Source organism: Archocentrus centrarchus, unplaced genomic scaffold (assembly GCF_007364275.1).
Source record: "Archocentrus centrarchus isolate MPI-CPG fArcCen1 unplaced genomic scaffold, fArcCen1 scaffold_32_ctg1, whole genome shotgun sequence".
Taxonomy (NCBI): Eukaryota; Metazoa; Chordata; class Actinopteri; order Cichliformes; family Cichlidae; genus Archocentrus; species Archocentrus centrarchus.
The window spans coordinates 3,769,735-3,794,058 of NW_022060260.1; the positions used below are offsets into that span (position 1 = coordinate 3,769,735).

Consider the following 24,324-nt stretch of genomic DNA (forward strand, 5'->3'; position numbering starts at 1 on the left):
TCTGCACATCCTGCATCTGGGGTCTTGCCTGGTGTGGTAGACCCCAGCCTCTATCGATCTGCCATGATTAGTTCCCCTGTGTTATCTTTCAGCCAGCTTTGTTAAGCCATTTTTTGATATCAGTCACTTCTTCTATCTGCCTGTGGTCCATGCCGTGCAGGGGCCTGTCTTTCCATGATTGTTCCTGTTCTTGCTCCTCTTCTTTCTTGGGTTTCTGCTGCCTGAGGTATTCACTAAGCACATGATCATTTGTGACCATCTTCCCAATGTACTCATGGATCTTTGCTGTTTCATCCAAGATAGTAGTCCTCAGCCACCTTTCTTCCACTTAGCGTACAGTCTTAGGATGCTGGTTTTGGGGAGAAACCCTCTGTGCATGGTAAGGAGCTTTCTTCTTTTGATGTCAGTAGCTTCTATCTCATCCTTTGGGCAGCTTACTATCCCAACAGGGTATCTGATGTCCAGCAGGGTGTAGGTGCTTATTGCCGGGATCTTGTTCTTCCCTTTCAGCTGACTCCTCAGGACTTCCCTTACTCTCTGTAGGTACTTGGAGGTTGCAGCTTTTCTAGCGGCCTCTTCATGGTTCCCATTTGCCTGTGAGATTCCAAGGTACTTGCAGTTGTCATTGATGTCTGCAATGTTGCCTTCTGGTAGTGTAATCTGACCCTCTCTTTGTTACCATCTGACTAATTTGTCCAGTTCAAATGACATTCCAGTGTCATTGCTGTAGATTCTTGTGGTATGAATCAGTGAATCAATGTCTTGTTCACTCCTGGCATCCACGTTGAAGAGGTGGCTGATGTTTGTTCTGTTCCATAGTTGATATCCATAGCCAGTCTTGTTAATGATCTGGCTGAGGGTTCAGGCCTTTGCAGAACAGCAGTGGGCATAGAGCATCTTGCAGGTAAATCCCACACTTGATGGTGGCTTGTGACTAACGTTGTTTTCCACATCCCCACTGAGTTCCTGATGAAGGCTCTTAGAGTCCTGTTGATCTTGTGCTGTTCTAGCCATTCTAGGATCCATGTGTGTGGCACTGAGTCATAGGCTTTCTTGTAATCAAACTAGGTCAGGGGTCTCAAACTCAAATGACCTCGGGGCCACTGTTGGCTCTGTCATCTCAGTGGAGGGCCATTTTTTTTTTTAATCATATTTTACCTAGTTTGTTAAGACTGTTACACATTGCGTTTTTGCGAATAAATTGTCCTCATAAAACACACTGTGAAAAAAAAATGAAGTCAATATCAAGCGATGATGTAATGAGGTCCTGATGTTACTAAACAAGAAAAGGAAGAAACAGAGATTTGGGGTTCATCCCACTCATAAGAAAGCAGCAGCAGGGAGAGTTTCATGGTTTGATCCCTGAGTTGAAGCTGCATCACGGCCGCTTTCGCACATATTTCAGGATATCAGGGGAGCAGTTTGTTGACAGAGGCTACGTTCACACTGCAGGCTTTAATGCTCAATTCCGATTTTTTGTGAAATCAATTTTTTCTGCGTTGTCGTTCACATTTCCAAATATATGCGACTTGTATGTGATCTCCTGTGTGAACTGCAAACAACCTAAAAGTGTCCCGCATGCACAGTAGAGGATGCTATAACGACACGTGTATTGAGCGTGCTCAGTGTTTGTGGAAGTAAACATGGATCAGGATGCAGAATAGTGATGTTTGTCAAGTGTCGGTGATGTACAGGTCGGATGAATGTGACCTGGCTGTACAGACACAGGTCACATTTGAAAAGATCAGATACGTATCAGATTTAGGACCACATATCCAAATGGCCTGTGTCACATTTGTAAAAATCTGATCTGTGTTGTTCAGACTGTCATAAAAAGATCAGATACAGGTTGCATAAGGGCAAAAAAAAAATGGGATTTGGGTCACTTCAGGCTGCAGTGTGAACGTAGCCAGAGTTGGGATCACATCCGAGGAGGCAGAGAATAGTTTTAGAGAGCCTCTGGTGTTTGCTTCTCTGGTGTTATTGCCAATTCCTTTCTCGGCCCTGCTCATGTTTTGAGCCACATGCCTGTTTATCTTAGCTGCTGTGATGTCTGATAGGAGCTCCCTTGTTGTACTGAGGCAGGTTACTGGCCGGGAGTTGGATGGGACCGGTCCCTTCTGGGGGTCCTTGGGGATCAGGATTGTCTGCATTGCTCCATTTCCAGTCTTGGTGGGGGTGCTGTTCTCATATTGATCCCCTGCCAATGAGAGTACACTTTAGATGGTTCAGTGGTTTATTCTCCTGGCTTCCATGTCTTTGGTATACCTCTTCAAGGCTGTGAGTCTTTGCTTGGCAGCTTCAAAGGCCTCTGGTAAGTTGCTGTACTTCTTAGGCACCCCTTTCTTCATCATACCTGACTGCACCTCTGATACCTGCAAACTTCCCTCCATGCTGCCTCAATGATCACAGCTGGTTGGTTTCAGTGATGGTCAAAGTAGGTATTGTCTGTAGTGCTGTATTCACATCTTCCAGTAGACTTTCAAAGGGTACATGATGTAGTCTTGTAAATTGGCCACGGGGGGTCCAGGTTTCCAGCTTAGCCATGATCTTATCTTTCAGGTGTAGTGATGATGATATCTCCTCCCAACCTGTCATGCTGGCTGTCACTTTTATAGCATTTGTGTTTTACCTCATCAATCTCCAGTTGTTATAACAGTTGTTTCTTACGCATGTTGGAACACTGAGCTACTAACTGTTTTGATGTTAGTCTGGATTGTGTGTGTGTGTGTGTGTGTGTGTGTGTGTGTGTGTGTGTGTGTGTGTGTGTGTGTGTGTGTGTGTGTGTGTGTGTGTGTGTGTGTGTGTGTGTCAGAGGCAATGTCCACTATATTTTCTTATAGCCGTTCTGTCTGATTCTGCTCAGTTGAGTTTTTTCTTCCCACAGTTGCTAAGTGCTCATGGTGGCTCAATATGAAAAGAAAACATATGCAGTTTCTTCCAGGCAGCAGTTGGTGACAGCTTGGAGCAAAAACTTCATCAGTTAGTAGATGTACAGGGGTTTCTTATAAAATTAGGTCCATAAGTTTTGAACAGTGACATGTATTTTGTATCACTGTACAGAGAATCATACCATCAAGATGTGCAGATTTTCAGCTTTAATTCAAGGGTTTTAACAAAAATATTGCACTGCTTAGGAGATTTATATTTTCATACATACTTCCCCATTTACAGAGGCTTGAGATTAGCTCCCAGAATGATGGAAGTGAAAAGTGTGGCGAAGAAAAGCAACAGCTCATGAGCTGAAGCATGCTACATGATCTGTCAAACATGGTGGAGATAATGTTATGACATGACATGTATGGGTGCAAGTGGAACCACGTCAGTAGTATTTATTGATGATGGAACTGCTGATAGGAGTAGCAGGGTGAATTATGAAGTGTACAGCTCTATACTTTCTGCTCAGCTGAATTAGCCAAATCTTAGGACAGGACTGCACAGTGCAAATGGATGGCAACAAAGCATAGACCAAAAGCAACCCAAGAGTTTCTCAAGGTTAAAAAAATGAATATTCATTAATGGCCAAGTGAGTCAGCTAATCTCAACCCAATAGAGCATGTTTTTTAGTTCCAGAACATGGTAAATCGATTGGTTTTTTTATAGCACCTTTCTACACTACTTTGAGCACTCAAAACACTTAATACAAGATTCCTTGTTCACCATTCACCAGAGGTGGCAAAAGTACAGATATTCTGTATTTTAAGTAGAAGTACAAGGGCTTGTATTAAAAACCACTCTGGTAAAAGCTGAAGTACTGGTTCAACTTCTTTACTCAAATAAAAGTGAGTACAAATGTACTCAAACAAAGAAAGTAAAATTAGCTCTTTGGAGGACATTTCTAACAGCTATTTTTGTGTAAAGCTAACCGAACCTCATTATACATTATTGTAATAATATAAAATGTGCTCAGTGTGAATCTCTTATGTAGAACTAAGCTGTGAAAGGGAATTTAGAAACAGCTCTATTTCCTGTTGCCTACATAGAAGAGGGTGACTGTGCCTCTACACCTAAACAAAAAATCAGTATACTCAGGGGTTACAGTGGCATTCAGAAGGTGGAGGAACATTAAGATCAGAGCTTCGGTAAATTTACTTGGTGTTCAGGCTGTGATCAGCTGACCTGCTGCTCTGTGTGGATGAACTGAATTCACAAAGATGTAACCCAGTATTTCACAGCTATCTGAGCTGATCTCCATCCCCTACACTGACAGCATACAGGCTGTAGAAATGTTGGATTCAGTGAATGAATCTCAGCATCAGCAGCTTTGATTCAAACTCATCTCTGCTGCACTGATGTAACCTGTAACTCTGACCATGAACACAGCCTCTGTGCACCAACACAGAGTTTTACTGTAAATACAGTACAACAAGCTAACCTGTTTATCACGCACTAAACTGCAGTATTTTCATACAATCTTTGAATTACACAAAGTCAGCATACTTCAGTTTGTTTTGCAGTCCTTACCTTTAAATCTAACCTCTCTTCTTCCTCTCCTGTCCTCTTTCTTGGTGGGAAGTATTTAGTTATGTCCCACCTTTAAAGAGGACAGAAATACTTCAAAGAAGCACTTTGTTACTTCCCACCTCTGCCATTCACACACATTCATAAAAGCACTTCTTTCTATAGCTAAGTGTTTTCTTTCTAACATTCAAACACAGTCATACAATTGATGCATCGGAGATGCAACTTGGCATTCACTATCTTGCCCGGGAATACTTTGGCATGCAGACTGGAGCAGCTACCAATCGAACCACCATTCTTCCAATTAATAGATGACCTGCTCTACCTCCTGAGCCACCCCACCCCATAGAGAACCATAAACAAGCATCAACTGAAGATGGCTGCAGTATAGGCTTGGCAGAACATCTCAAAGGAGGAAATGCAGTATTTGTTTATTTCCATGGGTTCTAGACTTAAGTCATTGAGTACAAAGGTTTTTCATCCAAGTATTAAAAACAGTCCATATCTTTAAGGATTGTTATAGGACAGGGATCCTCAAATCCAGGCCTCGAGGCCTGGTGTCCTGCAGCTTTTAGATGAGTCTCTGATCCAACACACCTGAATCAAATGGCTGAATTACCTCCTCAGTATGCAGTCAAGTTCTCCAGAGTCCTGCTAATGACTTCTATATTTGACTCAGGTGTGTTGAAGCAGAAACACATCTAAAACCTGCAGGACACTGGACCTCGAGGCCTGGATTTGAGGATCCCTGTTATAGGATATGTTATATGGTAGTTTGTCCAGTAAGATTTCTCTGAAATTGGGGACTGCATTTAAAAATTACTGTAATTCCTAATCCACCATGATGGTGTACAGAAGGAAAATTTCTAAAAAAATGTGTGATTGTTCAAAAACCTGAACCTAACTATACTGCTCAGCAATGTTTTACAGTACAGTGAAGTACTAGCAGTCCCCCTGTCTTTTAGCACACCTGAAACTTTATTTTTTAATGGTACTATTTAGGCTTCTCAGCCAAGTATCCCACTTAATGGGTAAAATGAGTTTTGTATTGATTCAGAGAGTATGTGCTTGTTTTTCATTACAGCTGCTTTGTCTGTGTGCAGGTTGACAGCTAAATCCAGGTCTTCTCTTTGCTCCGACAGTGGTTAACCTAACAAGTAGCTCAGTGAAAAATGTCCTACTGGTCTGTTGGTCTTCCCCAGAACTCTGGAGACACTTCCAGCAACATGGAGCAAAAAGGTTAGTAACCTTCCCTGCATCTTGTTTATTGCTCTTTAAATCCTGTCATGCACAGTCCTGGTTTGCTTGTTTCCTTGATGTGGCCTCAGACTCATGAGGCAGTTTGAGAAAGAATGTGAACACAAACTGAAATGTAGCTATGTGTGGAGTGGCTGCAGCACTTCTTTAATTTTGCAAAAGAAGAACTGAAACCAGAATGGTTTCAAAAGGGTTATTTTTTGCCATTTGTATGTGAACTAAACTGGACACAGTGACATCTCATGTAGCACATTTGAATGTTTTCTAGCATTTCTTCCAGCAGAATAATGAATGATTTGCTGTGTGTGTGTGTGTGTGTGTGTGTGTGTGTGTGTGTGTGTGTGTGTGTGTGTGTGTGTGTGTGTGTGTGTGTGTGTGTCAAATGGTAACAGATGATGTGGGATTAAAGTAGAAGAATATAATATGAGTATGGTGGAATATTGTAAACTGGTAATAGTCAGTTTACTATGCTCCATTTCCCCCCCCCCCCTGTAATGAGAAAGCTAATGTGATATATTTCAGAACATAATACTGTAAAAATAATGTCACAATTATGTCCCTATGCTTTAAGCAAAAGCGGCCGTCCACTCACATTTAAAATCTTTTTCATAGCTGACATTTTAACACGAGGCATTAAGATGTTATTAATTACATTAATTAGATCTCTGTAACTAAAGTGAATACAACCTTAATTACACCTTTTGTTTATCTACCATTTCATTTCAAAAAGTCCATCCATCCATCTTCTTCTGCTTATACAATTGAGGGTCATGGGAGGACTGCAGCATATCCCAGCTGCCATAGGATGAGAAGTGGGGTACAGCCTGGACAGGTCACCAGTCTGTCACACACATATGGGCAGTTTAGAATCACCAGTTAACCTAAACACATTAACTGCATGTGTTTGGGTTGTGGGAGGAAGCTGGAGTACCCAGTGAGAACACGCAAACTCCACACAGAAAGGCTCTGGAGTTTGAATTGAACCCAGCACCTTCTTGCTGTGAGGCAACAGTGGTTAGGTTCAGGTTTGTGAACAGTCACAACAGTGTTAGCAGCACTCAAATTTCAAGTTATGGATGGCAATTTTTCGTTTATGAAATGGCCAGAACTGATTCAAACTGTCAGATAAGATAACACAGGGTGGGCAATATTGCTTCAAAATTATATCACAATATTTCAAGAAAATTTATGATAATATTTCTGACAGTACAGGGGAAAATACCATGTCACCACATCCACTGTTTGTTCTTCTATTGTATGAAACAACAATCAACAAATGCTGATATGTTCACCTTTGTAGTCCTGGTATACTCAATGGTGTGTTTTTACCTCAAATGGTGATTCCACAAGTTTGTTGTTTCCAACTTCAGCAGGAACAGATTTCTTGCATATTTTACAAAGTACTGTGCATTGTTGGAGTTGTTGAAGTAGCACACTTTTCAGGTACTAAAGCAACTCTCGCTGTCAGAGATGCCTGGACTTGTCTCATTGTTCTGCACAGTAGACAACAGAAACACAGGATGTCTCTATAGCAGTGATAGAGCTGTATGACATTTCTGTATCATATAATAATTTATCCTGGTATTAACATTGATGATATGATATGCAGAGTCTGCTTGACTATATGTGGACTGATTGTGCCTATAGTCATCTCCCCAAAGTCTCAAAGTTTAGGGCTCAGAGTGGGCTCACTGACCCACTTGGACTACATGTGGTCTGCTGGTCAGGAAGCTATAGACCCACCTGCAAAGGGAGGGGCCCAGGCTCAGGTCCAGCACCTTAGAGACCAGTCTGGAATGAACTATGGTATTAAATGCTGAGCTGTAGTCTAGGCACTCTCACATAGTTTTCTCACATAGTTCCCCTTACCAGTGTCCACATGGGAAATGAGGAGGAAGGTTATGGCATTATCTATGGTTCTGTCTGGATGGTATGCATGAACGTCTTGATAAGCCTCTCAAAACATTTCATCATCACAGAGATGAGTGCTATGGGCCTGAAGTCACTGGGACGTGTGGCTTCTTTGGGACTATAACAGACTTTTTAAAGCAGGTGGGAAGTATTTCAGTGAGAGGTAAACAGAGGTGTCAGCTGGTCAGCACAGGTCTTAAGGACATCCATCCATCCATCCATTCTCTTCTACTTATCCAGGGCCAGGTCACGGGGGCAGGAGCCTAAGCAAAGAAGCCCAGGCTTCCCTCTCCCCAGCCACATCCTCCAGCTCATCCGGAGGGATCCCAAGGCATTCCCAGGCCAGCCGAGAGATATAATCTCCCCAGCGTGTCCTGGGTCTACCACGGGGCCTCCTCCCAGTGGGACATGCCTGGAACACCTCACCCAAGAGGCGGCCAGGAGGCATCCTAATCACATGCCTGAGCCACCTCAACTGGCTTCTTTCACTGTGGAGGAGCAGTCGCTCTACTCTGAGCCCCTCCCGGATGGCTGCACTCCTCACCTGATCTCTAAGGGAGAGGCCAGCCATCCTTCGACGGAAACTCATTTCTGCCGCTTGTATCCACTTCTTATTCTTTCGGTCACTACCCAAAGCTCGTGACCATAGGTGAGGGTAGGAACGTAGATCGACTGGTAAATCGAGAGTTTCGCTTTTACACTAAGCTCCCTCTTCACCACGACAGACCAGTGCAGTGTCCGCATCACTGCAGAAGCATCCCCGATCCATCTGTCGATCTCCCACTCCCTTCTCCCATCACTCGTGAACAAGACCCTGAGATACTTGAACTCCTCTGCTTGGGGCAAGAACTCGTCCCTGAGCCGGAGAGGACACTCCACCCTTTTCCGGCTGAGGACCATGGCCTCAGACTTAGAAGTGCTGATTCTCATGCCAGCCACTTCACACTCAGCCACGAACCGTTCCACTGCAAGCTGAAGGCCACCCCCCCGATGAAGCCAACAGGACTGCATCATCTGCAAAGAGCAGAGATGAGACTCTGAGGCCACCAAGGAAGAAGCCTAGAAATTCTGTCCATAAAAGTTATGAACACAATCGTGACAAAGGGCAGCCCTGATGAAGTCCAACCCCTACAGGAAATGAATCCGACTTATTACCGGCTATACGGACCAAGCTCTCACTGCAGTTGTACAGAGACTGAATGGCCCACAACAGGCCAGACACCCCATACTCCCGCAGGACCTCCCACAGGATACCCCGAGGGACATGGTTGAATGCCTTCTCCAAGTCCACAAAGCACATGTAGACTGGTTGGGCAAACTCCCACGCACACTCAAATATCCTTGAGAGGAAAAAGAGCTGGTCCAGCGTTCCATGACCAGGACGAAAACCGCATTGTTCCTCCTGGATCCAAGGTTCGACTAATGGGTGGACCCTCCTTTCCAGCACCCTGGCATAGACCTTACCGGGGAGGCTGAGGAGTGTGATCCCCCAAAAGTTGGAGCATACCCTCCAATCTCCCTTCTTAAAGGTGGGGACCACCACCCCGGTCTGCCAATCCTAGCCCGGATCTCCACGCAATGTTGCAGAGGCGTGTCAACCAGCCCTACAACATCCAGAGCCTTCAGGAACTCAGGGCGAATCTTGTCCACCCCAGGGGGCCTGCCACCAAGGAGTTGTTTTACTGCCTCAGTGACGTCACCCCCAGTGATGGGCAAGTCATCTCCCTCATCCCCAGACTCTGCTTCCGCTACAGAAGGTTTGTCAGTGGGATTCAGAAGGTCCTCGAAGTATTCCTTCCACCGTCCAACTATAGCCTCAGTTGAAGTCAGCAGCACCCCACTACACTATAAACCGTGTGAGTGGAGCACTGCTTTCCCCTCCCGAGTCGCCTGACGGTTTGCCAGAATTGCTTTGAAGCCATCTGAAAGTCTTTTTCCATAGCCTCACCGAACTCCTCCCACACCTGAGTTTTTGCTTCGGCCACTGCCTGAGCTGCATTCCGCTTGGCCTGCCGATACCTGTCAGCTGCCTCTGGAGTCCCACAGGCTAACCAAGCCCGATAGGAGTCCTTCTTCAGCTTGGTGGCTCCCTTCACCTCCGGTGACCACCATCTGGTTCGGGGTTACCACCACGTCAGGCACCAACCACCTTGCAGCCACAGCTCTGAGCAGCAGCCTCAACAATGGAGGTGCAGAACATGGTCCATTCGGACTCAGTGTCCTCAGTCTCCCTCGGAATGCTGTCGAAGTTCTTCCGGAGGTGCGAGTTGAAGATCTCCCGGACTGGGGCTTCTGGCAGGCGTTCCCACCACACCCTCACAACACGTTTAGGTGCTCCAGGTCTGTCCAGCATCTTCCCCCGCCACCTGATCCAACTCACCACTAGGTGGTGATCAGTTGACAGCTCAGCTCCTCTCTTCACCCGAGTGTCCAGAACATACGGCCGCAGATCTGATGATACAATTACAAAATCGATCATCGACCTGCGAGTTAGGGAGTCCTGGTGCCATGTGGACTTATGGACATCCTTATGTTCGAACATGGTGTTCGTTATGGACAAACTGTGGTTTGCACAGAAGTCCAATAACAAAACACCATTCGGGTTCAGATCGGGCAGGCCGTTCCTCCCAGTCACGCCCCTCCAGGTCTCACTATTATTACCCACATGAGCATTGAAGTCTCCCAGCAAGACTATGGAGTCACCAGGTGGAGCACTCTCCAGCACCCCGCCCAGCAACTCCAAAAAGGGTGGGTACTCTGAAATGTCATTCGACCCATAAGCGCAAACAACAGTCAGGACCCATTCCCCGGCCCGAAGGCGCAGGGAAACAACCCTCTTGTTCACCGGTGAAAACTCCAACGTGCAGGCAGCAAGCCGGTGGGATACAAGAATACCCACCCCAGTTCGCCGCCTCTCACCGAGGGCAACTCCAGACTGGAACAGAGTCTAGCCCCTCTCCAGGAGACTGGTTTCTGAGGCCAGGCCATGCGTTTAGGTGAGCCCAGCTATATCTAGCTGGTATCTCTCAACCTCATGCACTAGCTCAGGCTCCTTCCCAACCAGAGAGGTGACATTCCATGTCCCAATAGCCAGTCTCGATAGCCGGGAATCAGTCCGCCAGGGCCCCCACCCTCGGCTACTGCCCAACACACACTGCACCCGACCCCTACGACGTCTCCTGCTGGTGGTGGGCCTAAAGGAGGGCTGGCCCATGTAACATCTTTGGGCTGCGCCCGGCCGGGCACCACGGGCAAATACCCAGCCACCAGATGCTCTCCCTCAAGCTCCCTCCCCAGGCCTGGCTCCAAGGTGGGGCCCCGGTAACCCTATCCCGGGCAGGGTAAACTGTGCCGTCGTTGTTGCTAACATAGGGGTCTTCTGAACTGCTGTTTGTCTGGACCCTCACCCTGGACCAGTTTGCCATGGAAGACCCTACCAGGGGGACAAGCCCCCGGGCAACATAGCTCCTGGGATCACTGGGACACACAAACCACTCCACCACGATAAGGTGGCGATTCACGGAGACATGTCTTAAGGACATGTCTGCTAATACTGTATGGTCCAGCCCCTTTCCTGGTGTTTACACCTCTAAACATCCTCCTCACATGATGCTTTGTCACAGTGAGTGTCTCTTCCCCTGCGACTGGGAGCGCAGTGGGTTGTTGGCTCCCCGACTAGAAGCGCGCAAAGAAGTTGTTCAGTTCATCTATAAATGATACACAAATTACATGATTTTTCCTTTTTTGTCTCTTTATAAGCCCTGTTGATTGTTTGATTGTCATTTCTGCGTTATTGTTCCCTCCATTTAGGCTCACATTGGTTTGATGTTTGAAGGCGCACAGTAATGTGAAATAAAAACTCTCCTCAAATGTATTAAATCTAAATTAAAAAGCCTGTTTTGAAAATGTAAGGAATAGGAAGTACAGATATTTGTGTTAAAGTGTAGGGAGTAAAAGTAAAAAGTTGTCAGGAAAATAAATACTCAAAATACAGATACCTGAAAATTCTACTGAAGTACAGTAACAAAGTATTTGTACTTTGTTACTTCCGACCTCTAATCATCTCATTAAGGAAAAAAATGTTTCTACTCGTGATCTGGTCTTGTCTTTGTGGCTACCACCAATAACAGGAGAACTATAACCATATTTTACTACTGCTATGTTTGTGTCATTGTTCTGGTAAACATTAGTGCATTTGTTTCACGATTTAACTATCAAGTATATTCCAAGCTATTCTGCATGTTCTGTTGTCACTATTTTTCCCTTTGTGTTTTTCTATAGTTGTTTAAAGGAAGACTGACATTAAGTACAGTACATTAAGTATAGTACATTAAGGCTCTGCACAGTGGAGATGCATTAATTTAATCGTAATTGGGCTCAATTAGCAAAAGTACCAGTAGCAAACAAGTAAAACAGCAAGAGTTGTCACAACAGCAGATGAATGAACACACGTACACTTGAATTTACATTCAAAGTACCTGCACCTCAGTGGATGCACACAATACTGGAAGCCGAAAGCAGAAACACCTCTTTAGAATTTAATTAGCTTCGACTGGAAAATAAAAAGACAGCAAGCTACCGCTCTACTTCCTCCTCCTCCTCCTCCTCCCTGCATCCCTCATTCTCCCTCCCTCAGACTGTAACAGAGTGGAGGAACATCATCCAGGGAGCGCAGACAGGATGCTTGAGGACGCTGGGTAGAAACCTATGGTCTGAACTGAAGCCATGAAAAGAAAGTGCTTAGATTTTATTGTGGCAGAGGCCAGAGGAAGAAGAGGATTTGCTTCTTCGCTATGAGCAGGTTAGTAGGAGAGAGGATCAGAAGGGCAGAGCTAGATGCTGACTGGAGCACTGTTTATATGCTGTGCATGTAAGACTGTCTGAGCCTGAAAGCTACTCTGCACTTAGCTGTGATTCTACCAGCTGCTTACTGACATCTAATATTGATCAGCACTTCTGTTTTAGAAATCCATGCAAGGAGTCACATTCCAGGGAAATGGCAGAAACTGGTATTTGCTACTTGCCTGGTTGTCCTTAATAATTATGGCTACATCTGTATGTAATCTGAAAAATTAAATAGAAAAGATACAGATAACCAGATAACTATTGTGCTTGATTTCATGAAACTCTTGAAGATTATAACTGATTATAACTTTAAAACATTCTTTATGTTCTTTATAATAAACAGTCTTTTGACAGAGTGATTTAGTGGTATAGAGCCTTTTTATCTGCCGTATTTCATGAAAAAAGGAAGCCTGTGTAGTTCTCTGTGACTTTTTGGATCACCCGGCACAGGTATATTGTTATATATTACATCCTGTGTACAGATTAATTTTTTTTCATGACAGTTAATATATATAGAATGGCACCCCTGTGTTGATTTCAGAATATAAACATCTATAAAGGGGAGCCCTCACTGTGATTCATCTGTTGTAGAATCTCTTGTCATGATTAATTTTAAGTGTGCGTTGTAGACTGTAAATCTGATTTACAGTGGTTTAATTTGTAACTGGTGTTGCTGTCACTGTGTATTTTGCCTGTTAGGATTGAACACTTGGCAGAGTGGGTGTGAAATGAGCTCCTTGTTGTGGTTTAGCACTGACAGAACAAAAGTGAAACAGTTGGAGAATTTTCAAAACCAAAGTGGAATTTCCCCAGGAAGTTTCACACTGGCATTGATTAGCAGCTCTTGTGAAGCCCCACTGATAAATGATACACGGATTATTCCTTCAAGACCAGGTGAATTTTCTTTTTTTTTAAAGAGAAATGATTCTTAATCTGAGCATAGTCTGTACATAAAGACAAGTATAGCCATCATGAAGTCACCCTTTGTGTTTTGATGTATTATGAAGCCTCAAAATTCACAAAATCTTTGTACAGATTGTACCACACAGAAGGTACATATTATTTGCTGGATAATTAAATGAAAATCCTCTAAAAGGCATCAACAACACAAACATGTTTGAAAGGTTTAGATTAATAGCTCCAGTGAAGCCAAACCGACAGCTATTAACTACCTATCAGTCAACGTGCCCCCCTAACTTCAAGCCTTACTGTAACCAAATGGATGTTATTTTAAAATTAGCCCACCATACAGTTATTACAAAGGTGGAAACTATGCACTCTTTACTATGAAAGCTATAGGATAAAACAGTTTTTGTAAGAAACCTCCGACAGAACCAGGTTGGAGGGTTTAGGGGTCAGAAAGACCTCTACTGTAATGACATTTATTCCCCTCTATTGTGTAATCCATTAAAAGTAAATTCAACAGTTACTAAGAAATGATCAGACAAAGGAGGGTTTTCAGGGAATACTACTACTAAGTCTTCACTTTCCATGCCATAATATATGTCAGGACAAGATCCAGAGTATGATTAAAGTGATGGGTGGGCTCCTTTACATTTTGAGAAAATACAAATGAATCTAATAATAGATTAAATGCAGTGTTGAGGCTGTCATTTTCAGCATCTACATGGATGTTAAAATCACCCACTATTAACTCATCTGAACTGAGCACTAAATCAGATTAAAAAAAACTCTGAGTAAGAGCCACGTGGATGATAGAGAACAACAAATAAAACTAGTTTTTGAATTTTCCAGTTAAGATGGACATGGCAAAGAGTCAGGCTTTCAAATGTATTAAAACTCTTTCTGGGTCTTTGGTTAATTAATAAACTGGATTGGAAGATTGCGGCTAATCCTCCTCCTCGACCTGTGCTTCGAGCATTCTGACAGTTAGTGTGATTTGGGGGTGCTGATTAATTTAAACTAACATATTCATCCTGCTGTAACCAGGTTTCTGTAAAGCAGAATTAATCAATATGTTGATCAATTATTAAATCATTTACTAAAGTTTAATAATCCACATTTAAGTTTTACTCTTTGGTGAAGTTGAGGATGCAATATTGTTCTTTATTTGTTAACTGTTATTCTTATATAATTTTTTGCTGGTTTTAGGAGGCAGGAGGAGAGAAGCTGCGTGTAAGGTTACGTTCACACTGCAGCCTGAAGTGATCCAATTCTGATTTTTTGTGAAATCCGTTTTTTTTTTGTTTTTTTTTTGTTTTGCTACATGCGATTATGTCATATGTAGCAAGCGTGCTCAATGTTTGCAGAGGTAAGTTTGTTTTCCTTCTCGCGTCCACATAACAGGATGCAGAATAGTGATGTTTGTCGAGTATCAGTGACGTGCAGGTTGGATAAATGCGACCTGGCTGTACATACACAGGTCGCATTTGAAAAAAAACAGACCTGTGTTGTTCAGACTGTCATGAAAAGATGAGATACAGGTTGCATAAAGGCAAAAAAAATCTGAATTGGGTGACTTCAGGCTGCAGTGTGAACATAGCCTAAGACTGCAACTCTGCTTCTTGGACTAAACTCTAGATAGTCCCATTTTAAGGGGTTTAATAAATTCAGCCAGATTTCTAGAAATGAGAGCTGCTCCATCCAAAGTGGGATGGATGCTGTCTCTCCTAACAAAACCAGGTTTTCCTCAGAAAGCTTTCCAATTATCAATAAAGCCCAGATTGTTTTCATGGGCACCACTCAGACAGCTAGCAATATAAGGAGAGCATGCAGCTAAAGTTGTCACTCCTGGTCCAGTTGGGGAGGGGCCCAGAGAAAACTACAGAGTCTGACTGTTTTTTTACACACTGATTCAGTATTAACTTGTGACCTGTGATTGGCTTAACTTGTTGTCATTACTGCCGACGTGAATTATTATTTTCCCAAACTGATGTTTAACCTTAGTCAGGAGTTTCAAATTTCCTTCTATGTCGCCTGCTCTGGCTCCTGAAATGCATTCGACTATGGTTGGTGGTGTCGCTAGCTTCACATTTCAGAGTTTGTTCCTCGGCAGGTGTGTCACCAAGTAGGGACAAACTATTTGAAACGTGAATGGGTTGGTGGTGTACCGGGGGTTTCTGTTTAGGACTACGCTTCCTCCTCACAGTACCCAGCCGGCCTGATTTCCCAGCTGCTTGGGATTTGCTGGAGCAGAGCAAACAGTAGCTAAGCTACCTTGGTCTGCAATGACTACAGGAGCCTGGGTACCTACAGGATTGTCCAGGATGCTGAGCTAAGTCTTCAATTAACTGAGCCTGGTCTCCAAGGCTACAAACAGGCTACATTTATCACAAGTACCATGACTGCTAAAAGGAGGCCGAGAAGTAGCTAAACATTTGACACAAAAAGCAGGAAAATGTGGAAGGGAAAGGAGAAGCAGTCAGGCTGTTAGTGAGTTGGCAGACCGCTAAACTAATAGCTACACTAAGCTAGCAAATACCTAAAAATACAAAAAATAAGTTAATAATGTGAATATAATTTACAAGTAATTCAGCAGAGATTGTGCTTTGGATAAAGCATTTGAAGATTACACTATGGCGTCATTTAGATTGATCACGCTACACCACTGTGCTTTGTAACAGGAACAGGAAGTGATACGATAACGCAGTGAGAGCCAACACTAAGTGACAGGCAGTGACAGTTAAGCTGACACCATTTTTATTCAGAACACTAGGGTCTGATTTTTTTTTTTTAATGTTTGAGCTTTGTTTTCATGTTTGCTGTTTGGTTACATTAACGCTGCAAAACTAAAAGGTTTGGTTAAGATCATCATTTTGGATTAAAATATGTAGAAGCGAGTGAGTCCTGTTACGTAGTATATGATTACTGGCCTGAAAAGGAGGAAGGAGTTGCTGTAGTTGAAGCTTTAATTTATACTTGCATTAAGATGTCTTTGAGACACAGATATTGTGTACATAATTTTTATCACCTACAGACAATGATGTCTAGGTGCTATTGATTGGCACCACCATTAGTGTGGTATAGTGTGGTATAGTGTGATACAGTGTGATACAGTGTGATACAGTGGCAAGTTGTAAAGAAAATGTATCTACTGCTGAGCGGCAGGATTTGTCATTGGATTGACGATGTAAGCTATGTAAAACTGAGCTAAACCATTGTAAAATATATTGTCTCTGAAAGTACTCATGAAGAACACATTTGTCTACTTTACATTTTTTATTTTGTCCATATTGTTTTATTGTGTACTTCAGTTACAGCATCTAAGACCAGCACTGAAGATCTGTAAAGGTTCTGTCTGATGTCCTAGACATTTTTGTCCAGGGTGCAGTTAAGTAGAGTGTAAAACAGAAAATGTTATTCTTCTCAGGACATCCTGCATTCACATGTGTACATGCAGGGAGGTGCCACTGCAGTAATGGTAACTTGTTGACTGCCATTCCTTTACTAAATTTGACTGTAGTGTAAGGAGGAAAATATGGTGTTTAAAGTGAATATGCTGGATCTTTCTATGTAGTCAAGATTTTTTGTTTTCTCATATTTATTTGCAATAATAAACGATTAATACAATTCATACAATGCATACAGTCATTCACTTAAGGCTGGTCACCAGTCTTTGGTCTCGTGCTTGTTTGTCAGGGATGTAGCACAAAAAAAAGGTTTAACACATCCCTAGCTGACGTATTAGTCTTAGGTTTTTGTCATTGTGATCTCTGTAAGAGGATCCTTTCTTCTAAATAAAAAGATTATCCTGATTCCCTCTAATTTTGTTTTTAATGAGTCTTCCTTCTTACTCAGCTTCACACTGAACTACTGATCACACTGATTTTTGTCTCCACTTGTGTTTATTCCTGTAGCAACAGTCAGATTTGATCAATTTGATAACACGAGTTAAGTTGACTGCCTTACAGTTCTTAAGGCCGTCTTTTAGCTTTCCCGTATTTGTTGTATAAAGCTGTGATAGTGTAGTATTAATGGCAGACAGAAGGTCTCTAGGTCTAATGTGGTTCTAATGGTTTCGCTTCCTCAGGCTTTCTCAGACAGTATTTCTGAATTATTCATTTAAAACCCACTGGGCTGTGTGACGCATGCAAATGCATTTTAGACTCACTTGTAAGAGAAAATGGAAAATGTGGAAAGGCAATTGAATAAGTGACAAACTCTGACAAAATGAAAAGGAACAGTCTGGATGACTGTAAGGTTTAGATTCACCGTCATTGTCAGGGCAGAATTTATTATTTTGTGGTAAAATTAGGTGAATTTCACACAATCATCACTTTTCTCAAGAAGTGTACAATATATATACAGTATTAGAATTTTCACTATCCAAATGAAACCACAGTAAGAAAACAATGTTTCCATCTGGATTGTTCCCAACTGCCAGGCATAGGACCTGCCTGTTCCCCTACAGCTGGGAGTCCTCTCCTTAATGTGGATTTCTGTGCTATTATATCAGTGTGTCTGATAACTTAGTTTGCATGTCAGTGTTTTAAAGAACTCCTCATACTGTAGTGGTTATTGATTTCTAAATGATTATCACATATTTACATATATTTACTGCCTTCAGTTGCTGCATCTTTGGTTTCTGTGCCTTTACTTTTTATCTTCAGTAACTGAAAAGCATGAAGAGCTGGGATCAAGTTACTGACTTGGCTGTTTAAAAACATCCCATTCATTTTTATCTAAAAAAAAAAAAAAAAAAAAAAAGGAAGATTGTGTTGTGTTTATTCATAAGACACATAATAGATTAATTGTCCAGTTACTTTTGAGCCTCTCAGCCCCAAACAGTTAATGCAGTATTTTTGTCGAATTAAAGCTCAAAGTCTGCACTTCAAGCACATCTTGATTGTTTGATTTAATATCTCCTGTGGTGGTGTACAGAAACAAAATAACAAAAAGAAAAGAATTCTTGTCCAAATGCTTCTGCTTCCTTTCTCTGCACCGCTGCTTCCCCAAAGAGCTCTGGGTCCGGGATACCTCGGATGTAATGTTGTGGGAGCAGAGAAACTCAGCTGGAACTCGTCCTTTGCTCCTTACAAGATCGTGCTAGATGTAGATGTTATTTGTCAAACAGAAAGATGTCAGGTGCCCATACAGTGCACATGAAAACAACCACAGGCGACACAGTGAATTGCTGCATCTATGCATGCCACCACCAAGTTGCAGGCCACACAGGATTAACATTTATTGAACAGTCTAAAACTGAAAATATTTTAATCAGCAATATGAATTTGAATGGCCAGAATACAGCAACTTTTTCCTCAACCAATTAAATATAAACTTGTATTTTTCTTCAAAAATAACATCAGGAAAAATTATAATATTTCAAGCTGATGAAAATTTGCTAATTTTTCAAATAAAAACTGTGATGTGTACCAAGTGTCCTTGGTAGCAGAGGGCAAAGGGTTCAGCTTCCTGACAGCCTGGTGGAAGAAACTGTCCCTGATGGACTGTGTGAGGAGTGGGTGGGTGGGATCGCCCACAATGCTGGCCGCTCTGTGGGCGAGGTGGGTGTTGTGTATGTCCTGGAAGGAGGGGAGTGGGGTGCTGATAATCTTTCCAGCAGTCTTCACTATGCGTTACAGGGTCTTCTGAAATGGTTAGGGTGCTCTTAACAATGCCCCTGTAAAAAGTGACCATGATGGGTGCTGGAGCTCTTGTCCTCCTCAGTGTGCAGGAAGTAAAGGCCTTGTTGGGCTTTTTTTGGCCAGTGCAGCAGAGTTGGTGGTCCAGGTGTGATCATCTGAGATGTGCACACTCCGAAATTTGGTGCTACTCACCCGCGATACTGTAGAGCAGGGATCCTCAACTCCAGGCGTCAAGGGCCAGTGTCCTGCAGGTTTTAGATGTGTCACTGATGCAACATACCTGAGTCAAATATAAAAGTCATTAGCAGGACTCTGGAGAACTTGACTACATACTGAGGAGGTAATTCAGCCATTTGATTCAGGTGTGTTGGATCAGGGACACATCTAAAACCTGCAGGACACGGGACCTCGAGGCCTGGATTTGAGGATCCCTGCTGTAGAGCCATTGATGGTCAGAGGGGGTACTGGATGTGTGATCTTTTAAAATCAATGACCATCTCCTTTGTTTTTGTTTTCCCCACATTTAGGGAGCAGTTGTTGTCTCTGCACCATATGGCCAGCCTGCTCACTTCAGTCCTATAGTGGGTCTCGTTGTTGTTATTGATGAGACCAACAACTGTTGTATCGTCCACAAACAAGTCTTGACCAGCGCAGCAGCTGTTGGAGTGCATAGTAGGACTTATAGTATAATTGGTGGGAGGACTATTTACCATTAATATAGCCATATGAAATTATCTCGTGGGCTGTATATAATTATATCGTGGGCCGGATGTGGCACCAAGTCCAGATTCTCTCAGGTGACCAGCCACTGTATGCCAAGGTAGAACTTTGCCCTGTTCAGCACAGGCAGCTGGAGTTGTAATGTTGAAGTGATTACGCATTAAGATTCACTGTACCATTGTGCATTTGTCTTACATAAATGACCCACGTTTTGGGGTGACTTGAAGGAAGTCAGACTCTTGAAACAACCAGCTGAAAGGGTCATCTTTTTGCCTTTCATTTTCATAACCTGCTTTTATATTATTTCAGTTATCTTGGAGTGACTTCCCACCGTGCAACACGTCTTGCTGTTCAAAAGCTCTTGTCAGAAAAAGATAAGAAAATTAGCCCTAGATAAAGAGATCTCTGGCTTTGATGACAGTCCACTTTAAAATGTCTTATTGTACTTTATTGTCATAGAGTATTTAGAAATTATGAAATATGTTTCACTTACATTCCTATCATAACTATTGATGTTAAAATGAGTAGTGATTGAACCTTGACCTTATTTAAAGCATCTAACAAAAAAAACCCATTCATGAACTTTGAGACAAGGCAACAGAAGCGCAGAATGCTTTCCCAAATCTGGACTTTAATACTAATTCCTACTCCTTTGCAGAAATGGACAGCTGGAGAACCGATGGACAAGTAGTCATTCCTGTTATACTTTATTGAAGTGTGCCCCCTGTGGTGCATGTGTAGTTGTTGCTTTGTAATGTAAATTCTTCCCAAAATGCACGGTCACAAAAAAAGGGCGGGTACGTGCACATCTGTACAAGCTCTTTCACTCATCGTTTGATCACAAAATGAATGTAGAGCGGACCAGAGTAGACATAGACATGGCAGTAGAATTGAGGCTTAATGTTGACTGCAGCCACAAGATCTCCCCTTCCCCTGGTTAATGGCCATAATTGATGTTGTTAATGAGCAAAGTGGAAAGTGAAATAAATGAAATGCTCAATCGGGCAGTATTTTGATCTAGAAAATTAATTGTATGTATAGATGAGGACAGAATTATTATCCTCCCTATGAAAATGTCATTTCTTTTTTCCGAAATGCTGTTAAACAGAGCAAGGAATTTTTAACACAGCTTTTCCAAACATCCTAGTTTTATTTTGGATGCTTAAATTATTTTTACTTTGCACAAAGAAACGAAATTATTTCACAAAACCCAAAAATTAACAGGGTTAAAATTATTAGCCCCCTGACGCTAATAGTTAATTGTGTATTTCTTTATTTTTCTTTTTTCCTTGTTCCTTTTTTTTTTTGCTGGATGACAGTCTGCAAATGTTTGTTGTCTCATCTCCTAAGTGGGGCTTTGTGCAGGCCAGTCAATAATGTTCACTTCACTCTTCTGGAGGTTGCTCTTTACCAGGAGTGGCGCATATTTTGGGGCGTCGTCATGTTGGAAGACAAAGCAACAACCCAGGCCCAGTTACACTTTTTGAGGGTTTTTTTTTTTTTCTCTGAATGTTCACATGCTTTTTTTTTTTATTTAATGATTCCTTCCACCTTGACAAGGTTCACAGTTCCAGACACACTGAAACATACCCAGAGCATCATACTCCCACCACTGTGTTCTGCTGTGAGGACGGTGTTCTTTGCGTTATATGCCTCTCCCTTCTTTCTCCAAATATAGCAGTGTCTATGGCCAAAGAGCTCTAGTTTTGTCTCATCTGGCCCAAGGACACACTTCCAGTATGCATAATCTTTCTTCAGGTTGTTCTTAGCATTCTTCAGTCTGGTTTGAAGGTGTCTAATTTACACAACTAGAGATTTTCTTGGCTTGGAGCCATGCAGTCTCTTCCTGTGCAGGGTTTTGGCAGTTGTTCTGGAGTATTTAGACACATCTCTCTAGTTTTCTTTCCGGAGTCTTTTAAATCTTTCGCTGTCTCTGAATTTCTGGTTAAACTTCTCACACCAGTTCTTGACACTAGGAAACACTGTAATAACTTTGTACATCCATCTGCTGCTTTGTGAGCAGGAATAATTTATGCTTTCCAAAGAAAGCTAGTATGTATAGAAATGTTATGTTGAAAATCCCTTGCTCTGTTAAAAAATTTTTTAAAAACTTGGGAAAATTTTGACATATATGATGGATTTTATTCAGAGGGTATGTACATTAATTCTACATGTTCCTGCTGTGTTTTCTTCTATGCTGGCCCGTATATTTGTGCGTAATCTGGTGATTGGTGCTCACCACTGTTGCCAACTTTTGTGTAAGAAAACTCACTGTCGGCTGTCTCAAAAGTTGCTAGAAGTCGCTAAAGGATGAATCGAGGTCCTGGTGGGTGGGGTGACCCCCTTGGTGCTGAAGCGAGGTCTGGGCGATGCCATAGCACAAGCTTAACGGCAAAATTCACAACAGGTGTTTGATCCTCGAATTGACCAATAAATGTCCTGGTTCATGATGAGGACGACTGTTTAAACACCAGCTCTAACTGAATTTTGCCGTTAAGCTCCTCGTTAGAGAACAGCAACTTGTGCAAAAAGTTCTGAAACATTTAACAGTTGGACATGTGCATTCAAAAGCTTAGAGAAGGTCACATTAAGTTCACCTGTAAAGGTTTGAATGCATTTTAGGCTCGTCCTGAAATTTCACCCAAAAGCCAAATATCCCTAACTTTTTGTGAGTAGTGTAGATGGCTTGTAGGAAGTAACTATTGAAGTGAACTCAGAGAGAGTAGTATTGAAAGTAGCTGAACATAAAGATATGTCTTTATCAAGGCTTATTTTGTAAAGATTCGAATCCATCTTGGCCTGTGATTTTCTGTGTGGAATTTGCATGTTCTTCTCGTGTTTGCGTGGGTTTCCTCCAGTTTCCTCCCACAGTCCAAAGACATGCAGTTACTGAGGTTAGGTTAATTGGTTACTCTAAATTGCCCACAGGTGTGAGTGTGAATGGTTGTCTGTGTCTCTGTGTTAGCCCTGCGACAGACTGGCGACCTGTACAGGGTGTACTCTGCCTCTCGCCCTATGATAGTTGGAATAGGCTCTAGCCCCCCTCCCAGTGACCCTGAAAAGGGTAAAGAAAGGATGGAAGGTTAAAGGAATACTCGACTAAACAGAGCTCTTACTCTTTGTCAGCCTGTACTGAAAGATACCTGGGGTTGTAATGTAAGGTTAAGTTGAGACTGCCCTCTATTGGTATTTTCATGCTGTGCACTACATATACAGCATATTACTCTAAATCAGCTTAATTGAAAGAAGAGCATCTGCTTTTTGCTTTACTTTTTTCACTGTCTAAATTTTGTCAATTTGCTATGATACTGTGATACCACTTATCTTTTCCTGAACCGAACCAAGTAGTTTTGGTGCCTAAACCTAACCCAGAACATGAAATGAAGCTAAATAAAGAGTGGAAATAAAACTTATGTGAATTATACATCCACCCACCCCCCCCAACTTATGTTTTCTGCCACTTCCATAATTTTCTTTATTTGAGTTCAGTCGCTCACTTAGTTGTTTTGGTAGGTGTTTAAATACATTTGTCTTTTAATTTTATGGGCATCTTGTCTTTATAGACATAGTTGAATGTATTTTTTAATATTTCAAGAAATTTTCATTGAATAAATAAAACTTGAGCTAAATCTTTACTATTGACACTGTTTAAGAGGACTAGTATTTGGGGTTTTTTTTGCCCTTTAAATAGTATCTTTTAATAATGTATATAAGTATAGTAACAAGTGCTTCTTAACACCTGCCACCAGATGCTTTTAGTCTTTCTCAGACTGCACTAATCCAGTGAGATACACTATAGATTATGATATGAGAACATTCTATTAAGCTCATCTATTAATCGGAAGGTTGGTAGTTCGATTCCTGGCTGCTCCAGTCTGCATGCCAAAGTATCCTTGGGCAAGATACTGAACCCCAAGTTGCTCTCCGATGCAACTGTCGGAGTATGAATGTGTGTGAATGTTAGATAGAAAGCGCTTTGAAATAGAAACCAGTGCTTGTATGAATGGGTAAATGCAAACATGTTGTATGAAGTTCTAGAGTAGGAAAGTGCTATATACGAACTAGTCCATTTACGGTTAACAGGGCTAGAGTTCTATAGAGTGTTCAAAGTGCAGCATGTTGTCACAAGTCTCTGTATGTTCCAGTTCTTAGTTGCAAACACTTTTTTAACCACTCTTTTCACTCTTTGACTGTCCTCTGTACCTGCAGGCCCTGAGGAGGATATGGGAGCAAAGGCGTCATTGGTGGAGGGTACTGGGTCCAGCGCTTCACTGTTTCCTTTACCCACTTTGGAAAACATCCAGGCAGCATATGAAAAGGGAAAGGAAGATGTTGCCGGGGAGCTGATTAAACAAGCATGCTGTGTGGTGTGCAGTACCGGGACACCCCGCATTGATGGGGTGAGTATCAGCTACACTGCTGGTTAAGCTATAATCATAAATATAATATTATGCGTTATCCAAAGTTTTATCTAGTGTTACGAGGGTATGCTGGTAATTTTCTACCTTGATCAGCAGATAGGCTACTGTACATACAGTAATGATAATCGAAATGTAATGATTGGCCAATTACAATTTGAAAA

At 42.3% G+C, this 24,324-nt stretch overlaps 1 protein-coding gene across 1 annotated transcript in view; it reads left to right on the top strand.

The window, feature by feature from the left end:
* lrrk1 (leucine-rich repeat kinase 1) overlaps positions 1 to 24,324 on the top strand; it is a 117,535-nt gene that overhangs the window by 5,352 nt on the left and 87,859 nt on the right. Inside the window, 2 exon segments of the mRNA XM_030724165.1 lie at positions 5,565 to 5,700; positions 23,952 to 24,142. Of these exon segments, the coding sequence (XP_030580025.1) occupies positions 5,634 to 5,700; positions 23,952 to 24,142 (258 nt within the window). The 5' untranslated portion in view covers positions 5,565 to 5,633.